General features: G+C 44.7%; 1 protein-coding gene across 8 annotated transcripts in view; it reads right to left on the bottom strand.

The window, feature by feature from the left end:
- Positions 1–14,839, bottom strand: part of LOC121569579 (signal transducer and activator of transcription 3) — a 33,631-nt gene that overhangs the window by 3,258 nt on the left and 15,534 nt on the right. For 3 of the 8 annotated variants that reach the window (XM_041880661.2, XM_041880660.2, XM_041880663.2), the window contains 19 exons: positions 9,707–10,043; positions 9,507–9,588; positions 9,171–9,304; positions 8,075–8,226; positions 7,671–7,829; positions 7,333–7,425; positions 7,135–7,194; positions 6,985–7,014; positions 6,778–6,871; positions 6,639–6,686; positions 6,392–6,475; positions 3,283–3,381; positions 2,956–3,091; positions 2,681–2,733; positions 2,474–2,568; positions 2,026–2,165; positions 1,648–1,866; positions 1,421–1,463; positions 498–560 (listed from right to left, as the gene is read on the bottom strand). In XM_041880661.2, the coding sequence (XP_041736595.1) occupies positions 498–560; positions 1,421–1,463; positions 1,648–1,866; positions 2,026–2,165; positions 2,474–2,568; positions 2,681–2,733; positions 2,956–3,091; positions 3,283–3,381; positions 6,392–6,475; positions 6,639–6,686; positions 6,778–6,871; positions 6,985–7,014; positions 7,135–7,194; positions 7,333–7,425; positions 7,671–7,829; positions 8,075–8,226; positions 9,171–9,304; positions 9,507–9,588; positions 9,707–10,043 (2,121 nt within the window). The remainder of the gene's footprint in view (positions 1–497; positions 561–1,420; positions 1,464–1,647; positions 1,867–2,025; positions 2,166–2,473; positions 2,569–2,680; positions 2,734–2,955; positions 3,092–3,282; positions 3,382–6,391; positions 6,476–6,638; positions 6,687–6,777; positions 6,872–6,984; positions 7,015–7,134; positions 7,195–7,332; positions 7,426–7,670; positions 7,830–8,074; positions 8,227–9,170; positions 9,305–9,506; positions 9,589–9,706; positions 10,044–14,839) is intronic. The other 5 variants (XM_041880665.2, XM_041880664.2, XM_041880667.2 and 2 more) reach the window with 3 other exon arrangements.

The raw sequence follows: 14,839 nt of genomic DNA on the forward strand, positions 1-14,839 counted from the left end.
GCCTGGAATCGAACCAGGGGGTCTGTAGTGACGCCTCTATCACTGAGATGCAGTGCCTTAGACCACTGCGCCACTCGGGAGCCCAATAATAATAATGACTGTGAGATGGGGACCATTTTGATACAGTTATCAAGCTGTAAACTAAACATGGCCAGTGTGGACTGATTTTAATGGAGTGGTCATGACACCAATACGTAGACATACAGGGAGTTTGAAAGGTGAATGATCTACGGAGGATGTGATTGGGAAAGGGAAGCCATCTTGAGTAGGATGAAACCAACTCAAAATGGCTGCATACAATATGACTGGAAAATGCTCTGGTGTTAGAACCAAGGAGAGTGGCAGTGAGTTGGAAACAAAATGGTGAGGGGTGGGGGGTCTAGATGAGGATGGCGAGGGACTTATTACTCCATCCCTTGTCTGAGTCTCACCCACCCTCACACACACAGACGTAGAGAAACACACACACAGCCCTACATGCCCCCCCCACTGCCTACCCAGGGAATATCCCGTTCCCAAGCAGCTCGCTGTCCGGAAAGTCCATGAACACGGAAGGGCACCTACGGAGACAGGTCAGGATCTCACTGAGCAATCCTCTCCAACACCCCCCTCCACCCCAACAGACACCTCCAACTATGTAGAACACACCCGTCTAGTCCTACAGAGACAGGTCAGGTTCTCACTGAGCAAACCTCTCCAATGCTGCCACCCCCACCCCGAAACACTACCTCCACCCCTGGGTTAGCCAGTATACACACCCCTCTGATCCCTCTGCTAATCTCACACACACCCTCTCCGTCCCGGAATAGAGCACTGCATGGCCTACAGAACACGACACACTGTCTGTTCCCCTATAAGTGCAAGGTAAGCTTTCTCTTTGGTTCTACTGGTGGTATTACTGTGTTGAGCGATTCGTATTAAAGTGATCTGTATGCTTTTGTCTGGGGATCCTTACTTGCTTTTTCCACTCTGCTTTGTCTAGAGAGATGTGTACACTTTCCTCCCACCTGCCTACAGTCCTGTGCTTCCTGTTCTACTGTCCCCAGGGCAGACCAATGACTGTACAAATAAGGGAAAGACACTGACTGATAGTGAATCAGTGTGTCACAGTTTGTTGGTGATGACTTTAGAGGAACGATCTGGGAACCACTCTTCTACCAGGGTTAAAACCCCAGCCCCACCCTTACAAGAACCCAACAAGGGGATGTTCTGGAGGACACTCAAACATTTCATAGAATAAAAAAGTTTCAATTTCAATTTTGCAACATAGGCAGAAAAGAGTGTCAAGACTTTCTAGGAAGGTACATTACTGTCCCAGTTTCCATTACACAACCTAGTGTGAGGTCACTGACGAGCATTAACTAACCCCTGTGAGGGAATTTAACACTAAAAACAGCTCTCAAGGAAAGTGGATACTTACGGGGTTACACAGATGAACTTTGTCTTTAAGTATGGTTGAATGGCTGTGGGAGAAAATCAAAACACGTTTTAACTTACACACAGATCTAAATATTCCCCATGTCACAAAGCATCAACCTCCAAAACAGTAAATAAATATTCATTATGAGGTATTTCCAGATCTTCTTTCATTAACAAACTCATCCCACAGTTTTCATGACATTATGTTCAACTTCCTGATTGACTTACTACTACATGGGTCTCCGAGTTCAGCCTCTGGAGCAGCTTCCGGTCGGCAGTACTTCCCAAAGGCGTCCTCCTTGGGAATCTCTGGGAAGAGGTAGACCAGCGGAGACACCAGGATATTGGTGGCGTCCATGATCTTGTATCCCATAATGATCTCTGCAAAGGACATGCTGTTGAGCTGCTGCTTGGTGTAAGGCTCCACCGATTGGATCTGAGTCTTCCCTACAGACACACAGAGAGAATGAGAGAGATATGAAACCATGTCACAAGAGCAATAATGAGATGAAACTAAATAATGTGCAACATAGACAAAGACCAAATGACACGCACAATAGAAAAGAAAGAGACAAAGACAGACAGACAGACAGACTGTCCTCTTACCACTGATGTCCTTCTCCACCCAGGTGAAGGTGATGCCTCCCTCCTTACTGCTCTCACTGAAGCGCAGCAGGAAGGTGCCAGGAGGCTTAGGGCTCAGGATGGCCCTCTCCCTCTCCTTACTGATGAAACCCAGAATATACCTGCACAGAGAGAGCAGAGAGAAAAATATGAGGTTTTTATTTTCACTTTCACCAGATAGCACAGAGAAAGACTAAAAGGGAGACAATTTAACTCCATTACACTTGACACTTTACACTTGTGCATTAACCCTAAAACCTGTACTTGTCCTCAATCCAGTTTCCCACTATCTAGGGTTCAACGGCTCAGTATTACAGTTCTCTGCATTGCTCATATGAACTCAATGTCATGAACTCAACTCCCTCCAACTTGGATTTTTACCCAGCTGTTCCAGTAACAAGTCGGTAAACAAACAGAAGCGACCTCTCACCCTTCATTCCACAAAGCCAGGATGTACTTCTTAACTAGGTCAATGATGTTGTCCAGCCAAACCCAGAAAGAGAAGCCTTTACCCGCCATGTTCTCCTGAGGACAAAGGAGGAACTAATCAATTCAAACTGAAGCTGTTTACGACAGCTAGATAACCATCCCACAATATCAATAGAGAACAAGAGAGACTGATTGGGCAAGGACATACTTTGCAGAACTTGGCCCAGGTGATCTGGCATCCAGAGTAGTTCACACACGGCCCTGGACAAACAACACAAACACATTTATTAGGCATTGATGCCATACAGACAGTACCAGTCAGGTATAGGTGGACCCATCCATAGAAATATAATTACTAAAGTGGACATTCATTCGACTCTCATTCAATGTTCTGTGACAGACAGACATCATCATCATCATTCTATTGCTATGGACCCATCCAATCCAGATTAAGGTAGAGTTGCAGACAGAAAGGTTCCTCACCAAGTAGTTTCTCAGCCAGGGTGGTGAGCTGCTCGATGGTCAGGCCTCTCTTAGTGGTGGAGGAGAACTGCCAGCTCAGCACCTCCGCTACCTGATCCCACGTCCCCACCGGAGGCTTGGTGAAGAAGTTCACGTTCTATAGGACATGACAACAGGAGGAGGTGGTCAAAGTGGATTCATTTCTCACACATTTTAACCCTCTCCAAGACAGATGCCAATGCAAAGAATGTATGACACAGTAAAGATGATATCAATAAAACGGACTGTATTTGGGGGACAGAAGTTACAGGACAGTGGTCTAACACGAGGTGGCGATAGCCGTCTTACCTTGGGGTGGTTAGTCAGCATGTTGTACCACAGGATGGAGGCCCAGGCGTTGGGCATCTGGCAGATGTTGGAGATGACCACCACTGGTAGAGAATGGGTCTAAAGGTCCATAGAGAAACACATGAAGAATGGGTAACCTGGACATTGGATCAATGAAGATATACGTATGGAGCATTCACACTTTTTGCCAGGCTTTCAAAACTCATCTAGGTTGTTTGGTCATTCTATTCAAGTCTGACATGAAATGCCATTTAATAAATAAACTAAATTCTACGCTGAATGGACATTTTTATTTTTTTGATGGCTGTGACAAAGTAGTTGTCCATAAGGGAGGAAAAGCTGTCCATGTGTTTAGTCCCTCACTGTGTTTAGTCCCTCACTGAGTGTTTAGTCCCTCACTGAGAATTAAGTCTTAATCACACAGCAGCACTCCTCCTTGCCTTGCTAAATGGTGTCGTTTATAGAAGACGGGAGTGTTGTGATAAATTACTTCATAACGTGGGTGTGCCAAACCCTCTAACACACACACGCTAATTTCCCTCCATTTCTCAATGCTAATGTCTTAATTATCCTAGCTAATGCATTTTCACACTGCTGTGTTCAGGGGGGCCAGCGCCGCAGTGTTGAGCTCAACACAAAGCCCTGCAGGGCATAACCACTAGATCAGGGGTGTCAAACGTCCGGCCCGCGGGCCGGATCAGGCCCGCAAACGGGTTTAATCCAGCCCGCGAGATGATTTTGAAAAAGAAAAAAAAAGTGCAGAGTGTTCCAAGAAAAATGGTCATCCTATTTATTCACGGAATTGAATGGGAAAGCTGTATGTTTGGTGTGTTCAGAGCATGTTGCAGTGCTGAAAGAATATAACCTTCGTCGCCACTATATGAGTCTTCATGCCGACAAATATGACAACTTTCAAGGACAGCGGAGATGAGAGAAGGTGAATGAACTGTTGGCGGGTCTGAAGAAACAGCAGTCTGTGTTTACTCACAGCCGAGACATCAGTGACGCTGCAGTGAAAGCTAGCTACCTCATTGCTAATGAAATCGCAGTGGCTTCAAAACCATTTAGTGAGGGTGAATTTGTAAAAACATGCATGATGAAGGCAGCGGAGATTGTGTGCCCTGAAAAGCGGCAGGCTTTTGCAAATATCAGCCTGACAAGAAACACAGTTGCAGACAGGATTTCCGATCTTTCAGTGGATTTGGACAGCCAGTTGAAGCAAAAAGTAAAGTCATTTATTGCGTTTTCGGTTGCAATTGATGAAAGCACGGACATTACAGATGTTGCACAACTGGCCATTTTCATCCGCGGAGTTGATGACACATTGACCGTCACCGAGGAGTTCGTGGAGTTGGTGCCGATGACAGATACAACGACAGCAGCTGATATTTTTACCGCACTCGTCGGCGCGCTGGACAGGGTCGGAGTGGACTGGTCCCGCGCTGTCAGCCTGGCTACAGATGGTACGCCCTCAATGATCGGGAAAAAAGCAGGCGTTGTGACAAAGTTCAGAGAGAAAGCGCAATCTGCAAATGGAGGGACGTGATTTTTGACTTTTCACTGTATTTTGCACCAGGAGGCTTTGTGTTGCAAGTCATTAAAGATGGATAACGTCATGAAGGTGGTCATCCAAACTGTTAATTTCATCCGATCCAGAAGCCTGAATCACTGTCAGTTTGACAGCCTTCTCAGAGAGAAAGACCACATCTATGGCCTGCCATACCACACTGAGGTAAGATGGTTAAGCCAAGGTGCTGTGCTGAGGCGTTTCTTTGATTTACGAGAAGAAATTGAACAGTTCATGGAAGAAAAGGGCAAACCAGTGTTAGAATTTCATTCCGCAGAATGGATGCAGGACCTTGCATTTATGGTGGATGTTACAGAGCACCTGAATAACTTGAACAAACAGCTGCAAGGGCGCAACAAAGTTGTCACGCAGTATTATGACAGCATACGTTCTTTCAAGTTGAAGCTGTCATTGTGGGAGACGCAACTTGCCGGTGGTGATGCAGCTCACTTCCCCTGTCTGAAAAATGTGTGCGCGACCCAACATGTGGCAGACATGAAGCGGTTCAAAGATAAAATAACGGGACTGTTACGGGAGTTTGAGCAACGCTTTCAGATTTATGTTTATATGTTTTTATGTTGATGTGCTATTGTTTTTAATTGATTTTATTTTATTTGTATATTTAACCTATTCTTGACTCTGTGGTTTTTGCACTTGTTTGGGGAACAGGATTTCATTATTTTTATCTACATTTCTGCCTGAGAAATGACACCCTGATATAGTTCTGTGATCTGTGAAACAGTTCTGTTAATCACTGAGGCATTGTGTGTTTGTGTGTTCTTTTTCTTTAGAATTTTCAAATAAACTTGACGTGTTTTATGATTAATAGTGATGTTGTGCTTGTACTATTTTGGACACACTGTCCTCAGGCTCCAGCTTTATGTTGTATGTTGATCGTATTAAAACAAAGAAAACAATCTGAAGTTGTTGTTTTTAAGTTATATATACCATGATTTTTCCGGTCCGGCCCACTTGGGAATAGATTTTCCTCCATGTGGCCCCTGAGCTAAAATGAGTTTGACACCCCTGCACTAGATGAATGGTTCCTGTGTCCCAGCAGGGGGCTTGGGCTAGCTACGGTGCTATCAGAGGGAGGAACAATGGTGGTGTTTAGGGAGGTATAGAGTGGGTCAGAGACGGATCACCCCTGGACACGCTCCACCGGCCGGGGGTTGAGGGGAGGGATGATGGGCGCGAGGAGAAGCAACAGCAGGAAGCATGGAGATCAAGTGTGATTACTGAATCAGCTCATTGGTATTCTGTGCATGGGGAGAGCAGAGCCAGGCCCCTGATAATGATAATGATAATGACTCGTCTATTGGCTCACTGTGTGTGGCAGAGCTAACTCTTGGCCTTAAATATCTAATCTCCATGTAATTCCTGCTGATGTAGGATTAAAGTGGAGTTAGGGGATTACATGCTGAGTGTTTGGTGTGGCCGTAATGAGACTTGACAAACACCACCTGGGAGTTAGGAAGCACAATAGAAATTCCCCAAGCCGACTGTGTGTGTACACAGGTAGAGAGCTAAGCTAGGTCTCACCTCCAGGTCGATCTTCAGGCCCTGGTGGTAGACCTCTGTCTCAAAGGTGATTAGATGGAGCTCCTCTGTGACGATCAGGGAGGCCTGAGGAGGAACAGGACAGTCAGGGTTATAGGTCGATTGATGCTACTATCAATACTGATGACAATTGTACTATAAATCCCCAAAATGTTAAGTTTAATTTAACAGTATAGCTACATCAGTCACCATAAGAAAAGGAGCATTCAAGATTGAGTGTGGGACTCACATCACTGTTGGTCCTGCCACCATTGCCACACCTCTGTTCCCTCAGGGTCTGAAAGAGAAGGGCAATTATCAGTCAAGCAACATACTGTACAGTACCACACTAGGCTCACCACTATACTGACTAGCAGACAGTCACTCACCAGGTGTTTGAACTCTGCTGACAGACTGCCATTGTTGGACTCCTCCATGTTCATCACCTTGGTGTTGGTACCAAGGATGTTGAACTTTCTGGACCTAGGAGGAGCAGGGTAGAGTAGGTTATTCACAGGCTCCATGGCAAAAGGGACATTCTAAGACTGAAAGCTTTGGAGTCATCAAAGGGTTTCAACGTTACATAAGTCACTTACCCTCGAATAGCAGCCACGTCCCCAGATTCCCTGAGAAAAAAACAGAGGTAAATTCACAAAACAACTTCCCTGGGACAGAGTCGATCGTTGTGTTCTATGCAAATCAGACATGATCATGGGAGTGATGGACGATGGGCACGCAAAACTCACTTGTCAATAATAACTTTGATCTTCAGCTGGTAATTCAATTCTGGAAACTTCACCAGTAATCTGAAAAGAGAGAAAATATTTGGAAAATAACATTTGGTGAGAGCACATAATGCAAACGCCAAAGGCGTCAAATAATGCAGTTTGTATTCAACATATTCATCAACTGGTGGCACTGAGTTGTCCCACAGCTCCTCTTACCTGACTTTGTTGGTGAACTGCACACCTGTCTTGATGACCAGTGGTCGGTCTGGATGCATGGGCATACAAGGCTGCCTCTCCACCACGAACGCACTGCAATACCACGACCAGACAAGAGGCGGCGCATTAGAGCACAGTGGTGGAAGTCCGAGATGGACAAAGCTCCGAAGCCTCATCTAATGCCCATCATAATAAAAGATGTCCAAATATCTCCATATATGCCAAAGTCTATGCCATGTATCCAAAACATCTGAATATTATACAAATTCTATCCTATAATAAATATCCAAACCATCTGGACATGTGATAGGTGTTAAAGCTAAAGAGAAGCTCCCCACCTCTTCATGAGGTTCCTGAACAAGTCCACTATCTTCTCCTCCAGAGCGGGCCGGTGCTGGATGATTGGGTCTCCCTTATAGGACACCTTCTGCTGGAGCTCCTCCAGCTTCTTGATCTGCTGGCGGATCTGCAGCTGAGACTCAGCCAGGGACGTAATCCTAGAGGTCCCAAAGGTTAGTCTAGGTCAGTCATTATGGCAGTGCTACTTTGTTTATGTTAAACTAAATTTGGAACTACAATTTATCTTATGGTGTCTTGTATTGACTACAAATTCTCCTTCTTCGCCTCTCTGACGTTTACTCTACATGAGTGTTGGGGGAGATAGATAGTGTACGGTCATGGGGAGGGCACATAAAAAAGGGGTTTAACATGTGGAAAGTAAAGGTTACTAATGGTAACTGACCATGTCTCCAGGCGGTCCAGGCAGATGTTGGGTGGTCCTCCGATGCAGGCAATCTGCTGCCTCCTCTTCCAGTCAGCCAGCTCGTCATCGGTCAGGTTCTTCTGGACAAAGTCCATGGCTGACAGCAGCCCCGCCATCTCTGTCACAATTTGCTACAACAGAGAGGGACAACAGCACATCCTTCTGACACTGATACAACCACAACCAGTGTTAAAGTGATATTCAGGGGGTTCTGGAAATACTTTTAAGATAAGATATATTTTATTAATCCACATGAGATGGAAATGTGTCTTCTGCTTTTTATCCAACCCCCTGATATATACACACACACTTTAGGTTGGAGAGGCTGGAGCAGAGGGTTGCCACAGTGCAGTGCACAAGGGAAGATAAACTGTAGGTGGCACCTGAGATATTGATGCCAGCAACTCTCCGGTTGCTGGCCCGGTTCTCTAACCTCGAGGCTACCGCTGGATGATTATATTTTGCACATGATTCTTAGGATGATTATCATGTTGGACAACATGATTAGTGAATTTGTTTTACAATTTTGGCCTTAGGGAAATTATCATTAAAAAAACTAAATAGTCTCCACTCCCACATTCTCCAGAAGTTGACAGCTATTACCGTCCTTCTTATCTTGCTCATAAATATTTAGTGCTTGACAGCAGCATGAATATTAATTGAACTCAATTGAAAATGAATCATCGAGCGCACATTAATATCAACACACATACAGATCCCTGCATGTGTAGTGAAAGGTACTGCTGCCGAGTCCGAATGTTTAAGTCGGGGCTGCAATGGATAGGGAAGCAGGCTGCCTGGGGCAGACAGTTTGAGCTTGCTGCTGATAATTACAGAATGAATAACCCAATTCTATTGCTTACAAAAAATCTTATTATTTAACAAACATGTTAGTGTGCAGGTTTATGTAATTTCTTGCACACGCGTATGTAGTTCGAGCGGAATGTCAACTAGCCTAGCCTACTTATTGCAGAAATTAGGACTATCCTGATTCAGGGTAAAAAGGACCCTCTAAAAGAAGGGTGTACGATGTAGGGTCCAATGGACACTAAGGAGGGGTGTATAAGGGCCCTACCCTCCTGAGCTGGTCCAGAGCACTCAGCATCTGTTCCAGCTGAGACATCTTCTGCCTGGTTGCTGCCGCCTGGCTGTTCCCATTCATGTCCTGGGACAACTCTGAGCAAATAGGAGAGGAGTTGGGTGGGTTATCTGTAGATTTAAGAGTCAGTGATATTTGGTAGAATTTGATGGTGGGTCAGAGTTTCAAAGCAAGAACCAGCCAAATAAATAGTAGTAGTAGATTATAATAGTAGAGCCTCAAAGACCTAAAAGATATCCTATCCACAAATTCAGATAAAATTCTAGCAAAACATTTATAGAATTTAATGTAATATAAAAATGTGAAACTTACCACCCTGACTTTTAAGGGTCTTGTAGTTGAAGTCAAAATCATCCTGGAGATTCTCAAGCATCTTCATCTTTTGTTCCATATCCTATATCAAAATAACAAGTAAAGCATATAAATCAAATGAGGTATTAAATAATCTGTCTGTGTAAAAACACCTATTGAAGAACAAGATCCTGTTCTTTGGACTAAACATGCAGTCTCACCTGAACCCTCTTCCTGATGTCCTGCAGGTTGTGCTCCAGGATCTGTTGTTTCTCCGTCACCACAGTGCCAGAAGGGTGAGATGCCGTTCCGTCCTGTGCGGCAGTGGTGGCGGTCTGCAGCAGCCTCTGCTCTTCCCAGAGGCAGCGGGCTACAATGCGGGCGATCTCCATGGGTTTCTCCAGGTACTTGGACTGCAGGTGCTGCTTAATGCGACGCAGGTTGTGCTGGTAGAGCACGTTGTTCTCCTGCAGGAAGCGGCTGTACTGCTGGTCAATCTCCCCCAGCAGGTTGTGGAACACCAGCGTGGCGTGGGACTCCTTGTTCGCTGCGTACGCCCTGCATAGAGCACATACAGTGAGGGAAAAAAGTATTTGATCCCCTGCTGATTTTGTACGTTTGCCCACTGACAAAGAAATGATCAGTCTATAATTTTAATGGTATGTTTATTTGAACAGTGAGAGACATAATAACAACAACAAAATCCAGAAAGACGCATGTAAAAAATGTTAATAATTTATTTGCATTTTAATGAGGGAAATAAGTATTTGACCCCCTCTCATTCAGAAACATTTCTGGCTCCCAGGTGTCTTTTATACAGGTAACGAGCTGAGATTAGGAGCACACTCTTAAAGGGAGTGCTCCTAATCTCAGATTGTTACTTGTATAAAAGACACCTGTCCACAGAAGCAATCAATCAGATTCCAAACTCTCCACCATGGCCAAGACCAAAGAGCTCTCCAAGGCTGGAATGGGCTACAAGACCATCACCAAGCAGCTTGGTGAGAAGGTGACAACAGTTGGTGCGATTATTCGCAAATTGAAGAAACACAAAAGAACTGTCAATCTCCTTCGGCCTGGGGCTCCATGCAAGATCTCACCTCGTGGAGTTGCAATGATCATGAGAACGGTGAGGAATCAGCCCAGAACTACATGGGAGGATCTTGTCAATGATCTCAAGGCAGCTGGGACCATAGTCACCAAGAAAACAACTGGTAACACACTACGCCGTGAAGGACTGAAATCCTGCAGCGCCCGCAAGGTCCCCCTGCTCAAGAAAGCACATATACAGGGCCGTCTGAAGTTTGCCAATGAACATCTGAATGATTCAGAGGAGAACTGGGTGAAAGTGTTGTGGTCAGATGAGACCAAAATCAAGGTCTTTGGCATCAACTCAACTCGCTGTGTTTGGAGGAGGAGGAATGCTGCCTATGACCCCAAGAACACCATCCCCACCGTCAAACATGGAGGTGGAAACATTATGCTTTGGGGTGTTTTTCTGCTAAGGGGACAGGACAACTTCACTGCATCAAAGGGACGATGGACGGGGCCATGTACCATCAAATCTTGGGTGAGAACCTCCTTTCCTCAGCCAGGGTATTGAAAATGGGTCGTGGATGGGTATTCCAGCATGACAATGACCCAAAACACACGGCCAAGGCAACAAAGGAGTGGCTCAAGAAGAAGCACATTAAGGTCCTGGAGTGGCCTAGCCCATAGAAAATCTGTGGAGGGAGCTGAAGGTTTGAGTTGCCAAACGTCAGCCTCGAAACCTTAATGACTTGGAGAAGATCTGCAAAGAGGAGTGGGACAAAATCCCTCCTGAGATGTGTGCAAACCTGGTGGCCAACTACAAGAAACGTCTGACCTCTGTGATTGCCAACAAGGCTTTTGCCACCAAGTACTAAGTCATGTTTTGCAGAGGGGTCAAATACTTATTTCCCTCATTAAAATGCAAATCAATTTAGAACATTTTTGACATGCGTTTTTCTGGATGTTTTTGTTGTTATTCTATCTCTCACTGTTCAAATAAACCGTCCTCCCGGGTGGCGCAGTGGTCTAAGGCACTGCATCGCAGTGCTAGCTGTGCCACTAGAGATCCTGGTTCGAATCCAGGCTCTGTCGTAGCCGGCCGCGACCGGGAGACCCATGGGGCAGCGCACAATTGGCCCAGTGTCGTCCAGGGTAGGGGAGGGAATGACCGGCAGGGATGGCAATTGCAACGCCAGGGTTGTGGGTTCGATTCCAGTATGAAAAAAAAAAATGGTATGCACTCACTAACTGTAAGTCGCTCTGGATAAGAGCGTCTGCTAAAAAAATAAAATAATAATAATAAATAAATAAATAAAAACTCAGTGCCTCTTTGCTTGACATCATGGGAAAATCAAAATAAATCAGTCAAGACCTCAGAAAATAATGGTAGACCTCCATAAGTTTGGTTCATCCTTGGGAGCAATTTCCAAACGCCTGAAGGTTCCAAGTTCATCTGTACAAACAATAGTATGCAAGTATAAACACCATGGGACCACACAGCCGTCATACCGCTCAGGAAGGAGACGCGTTCTGTCTCCTAGGATGATTGTAATTTGGTGCGAAAAGTGCAAATCAATCCCAGAACAACAGCAAAGAAACTTGTGAAGATGCTGGAGGAAACAGGTACAAAAGTATCTATATCCACAGTAAAACGAGTCCTATATCGACATAACCTGAAAGGCTGCTCAGCAAGGAAGAAGCCACTGCTCCAAAACCGCCATAAAAAAGCCAGACTACGGTTTGCAACTGCACATGGGGACAAAGATCGTACTTTTTGGAGAAATGTCCTCTGGTCTGATGAAACAAAAATATAACTGTTTGGCCATAATGACCATCGTTATGTTTGGAGGAAAAAGGGAATCGCTTGCAAGCCGAAGAGCACCATCCCAACCGTGAAGCACGGGGGTGGCCGCATCATGCTGTGGGGGTATTTTGCTGCAGGAGGGACTGGTGCACTTCACAAAATAGATGGCATCATGAGGAAGGAAGATTATGTGGACATATTGAAGCAACATCTCAAGACATCAGTCAGGAAGTTAAAGCTTGGTCGCAAATAGGTCTTCCAAATGGGCAATGACCCCAAGCATACTTCCAAAGTTGTGGCAAAATGGCTTAAGGACAACAAAGTCAAGGTATTGGAGTGGCCATCACAAAGCCCTGAACTCAATCCTACAGAAAATGTGTGGGCAGAACTGAAAAGGCGTGTGCGAGCAAGGAGGCCTACAAACCTGACTCAGTTACACCAGCTCTGTCAGGAGGAATGGGCCAAAATTCACCCAACTTATTGTGGGAAGCTTGTGGAAGGCTACCCAAAACGTTTGACCCAAGTAAAACAATGTAAAGGCAATGCTACCAAATCCTAATTGAGTGTATGTAAATTCTGACCCACTGGGAATGTGATTAAATAAAAGCTTAAATAAATCATTCTCTCTACTATTATTCTGACATTTCACATTCTTAAAATAAAGTGGTGATCCTAACTGACCTAAGACAGGGCATTTTTACTAGGATTAAATGTCAGGAATTGTGAAAAACTGAGTTTAAATGTATTTGGCTAAGGTGTATGTAAACTTCCGACTTCAACTGTACGTACAGTGGGGAAAAAAAGTATTTAGTCAGCCACCAATTGTGCAAGTTCTCCCACTTAAAAAGATGAGAGAGGCCTGTAATTTTCATCATAGGTACACGTCAACTATGACAGACAAATTGAGAAAAAAAAATCCAGAATATCACATTGTAGGATTTTTAATGAATTTATTTGCAAATTATGGTGGAAAATAAGTATATGGTCACCTACAAACAAGCAAGATTTCTGGCTCTCACAGACCTGTAACTTCTTCTTTAAGAGGCTCCTCTGTCCTCCACTCGTTACCTGTATTAATGGCACCTGTTTGAACTTATCAGTATAAAAGACACCTGTCCACAACCTCAAACAGTCACACTCCAAACTCCACTATGGCCAAGACCAAAGAGCTGTCAAAGGACACCAGGAACAAAATTGTAGACGTGCACCAGGCTGGGAAGACTGAATCTGCAATAGGTAAGCAGCTTGGTTTGAAGAAATCAACTGTGGGAGCAATTATTAGGAAATGGAAGACATACAAGACCACTGATAATCTCCCTCGATCTGGGGCTCCACGCAAGATCTCACCCCGTGGGTCAAAATGATCACAAGAACGGTGAGCAAAAATCCCAGAACCACTACGGGGGGACCTAGTGAATGACCTGCAGAGAGCTGGGACCAAAGTAACAAAGCCTACCATCAGTAACACACTACGCAGCCAGGGACTAAAATCCTGCAGTGCCAGACGTGTCCCCCTGCTTAAGCCAGTACATGTCCAGGCCCATCTGAAGTTTGCTAGAGTGCATTTGGATGATCCAGAAGAGGATTGGGAGAATGTCATATGGTCAGATGAAACCAAAATATAACTTTTTGGTAAAAACTCAACTCGTCGTGTTTGGAGGACAAAGAATGCTGAGTTGCATCCAAAGAACACCATACCTACTGTGAAGCATGGGGGTGGAAACATCATGCTTTGGGGCTGTTTTTCTGCAAAGGGACCAGGACGACTGATCCGTGTAAAGGAAAGAATGAATGGGGCCATGTATCGTGAGATTTTGAGTGAAAACCTCCTTCCATCAGCAAGGGCATTGAAGATGAAACGTGGCTGGGTCTTTCAGCATGACAATGATCTCAAACACACCGCCCGGGCAACGAAGGAGTGGCTTCGTAAGAAGCATTTCAAGGTTCTGGAGTGGCCTAGCCAGTCTCCAGATCTCAACCCCATAGAAAATCTTTGGAGGGGAGTTGAAAGTCCGTGTTGCCCAGCGACAGCCCCAAAACATCACTTCTCTAGAGGAGATCTGCATGGAGGAATGGGCCAAAATACCAGCAACAGTGTGTGAAAACCTTGTGAAGACTTACAGAAAACGTTTGACCTGTGTCATTGCCAACAAAGGGTATATAACAAAGTATTGAGAAACTTTTGTTATTGACCAAATACTTATTTTCCACCATAATTTGCAAATAAATTCATTAAAAATCCTACAATGTGATTTTCTGGATTTTTTCTCCTCATTTTGTCTGTCATAGTTGACGTGTACCTATGATGAAAATTACAGGCCTCTCTCATCTTTTTAAGTGGGAGAACTTGCACAATTGGTGGCTGACTAAATACTTTTTTCCCCCACTGTATGTATGTATGTATGTATGTATGTATGTACAGTGGGGAGAATAATATTTGATACACTGCCGATTTTGCAGGTTTTCCTACTTACAAAGCATGTAGAGGTCTGTAATTTTTATCATAGGTACACTTCAA

Source organism: Coregonus clupeaformis, chromosome 30 (assembly GCF_020615455.1).
Source record: "Coregonus clupeaformis isolate EN_2021a chromosome 30, ASM2061545v1, whole genome shotgun sequence".
Lineage (NCBI taxonomy): Eukaryota > Metazoa > Chordata > Actinopteri > Salmoniformes > Salmonidae > Coregonus > Coregonus clupeaformis.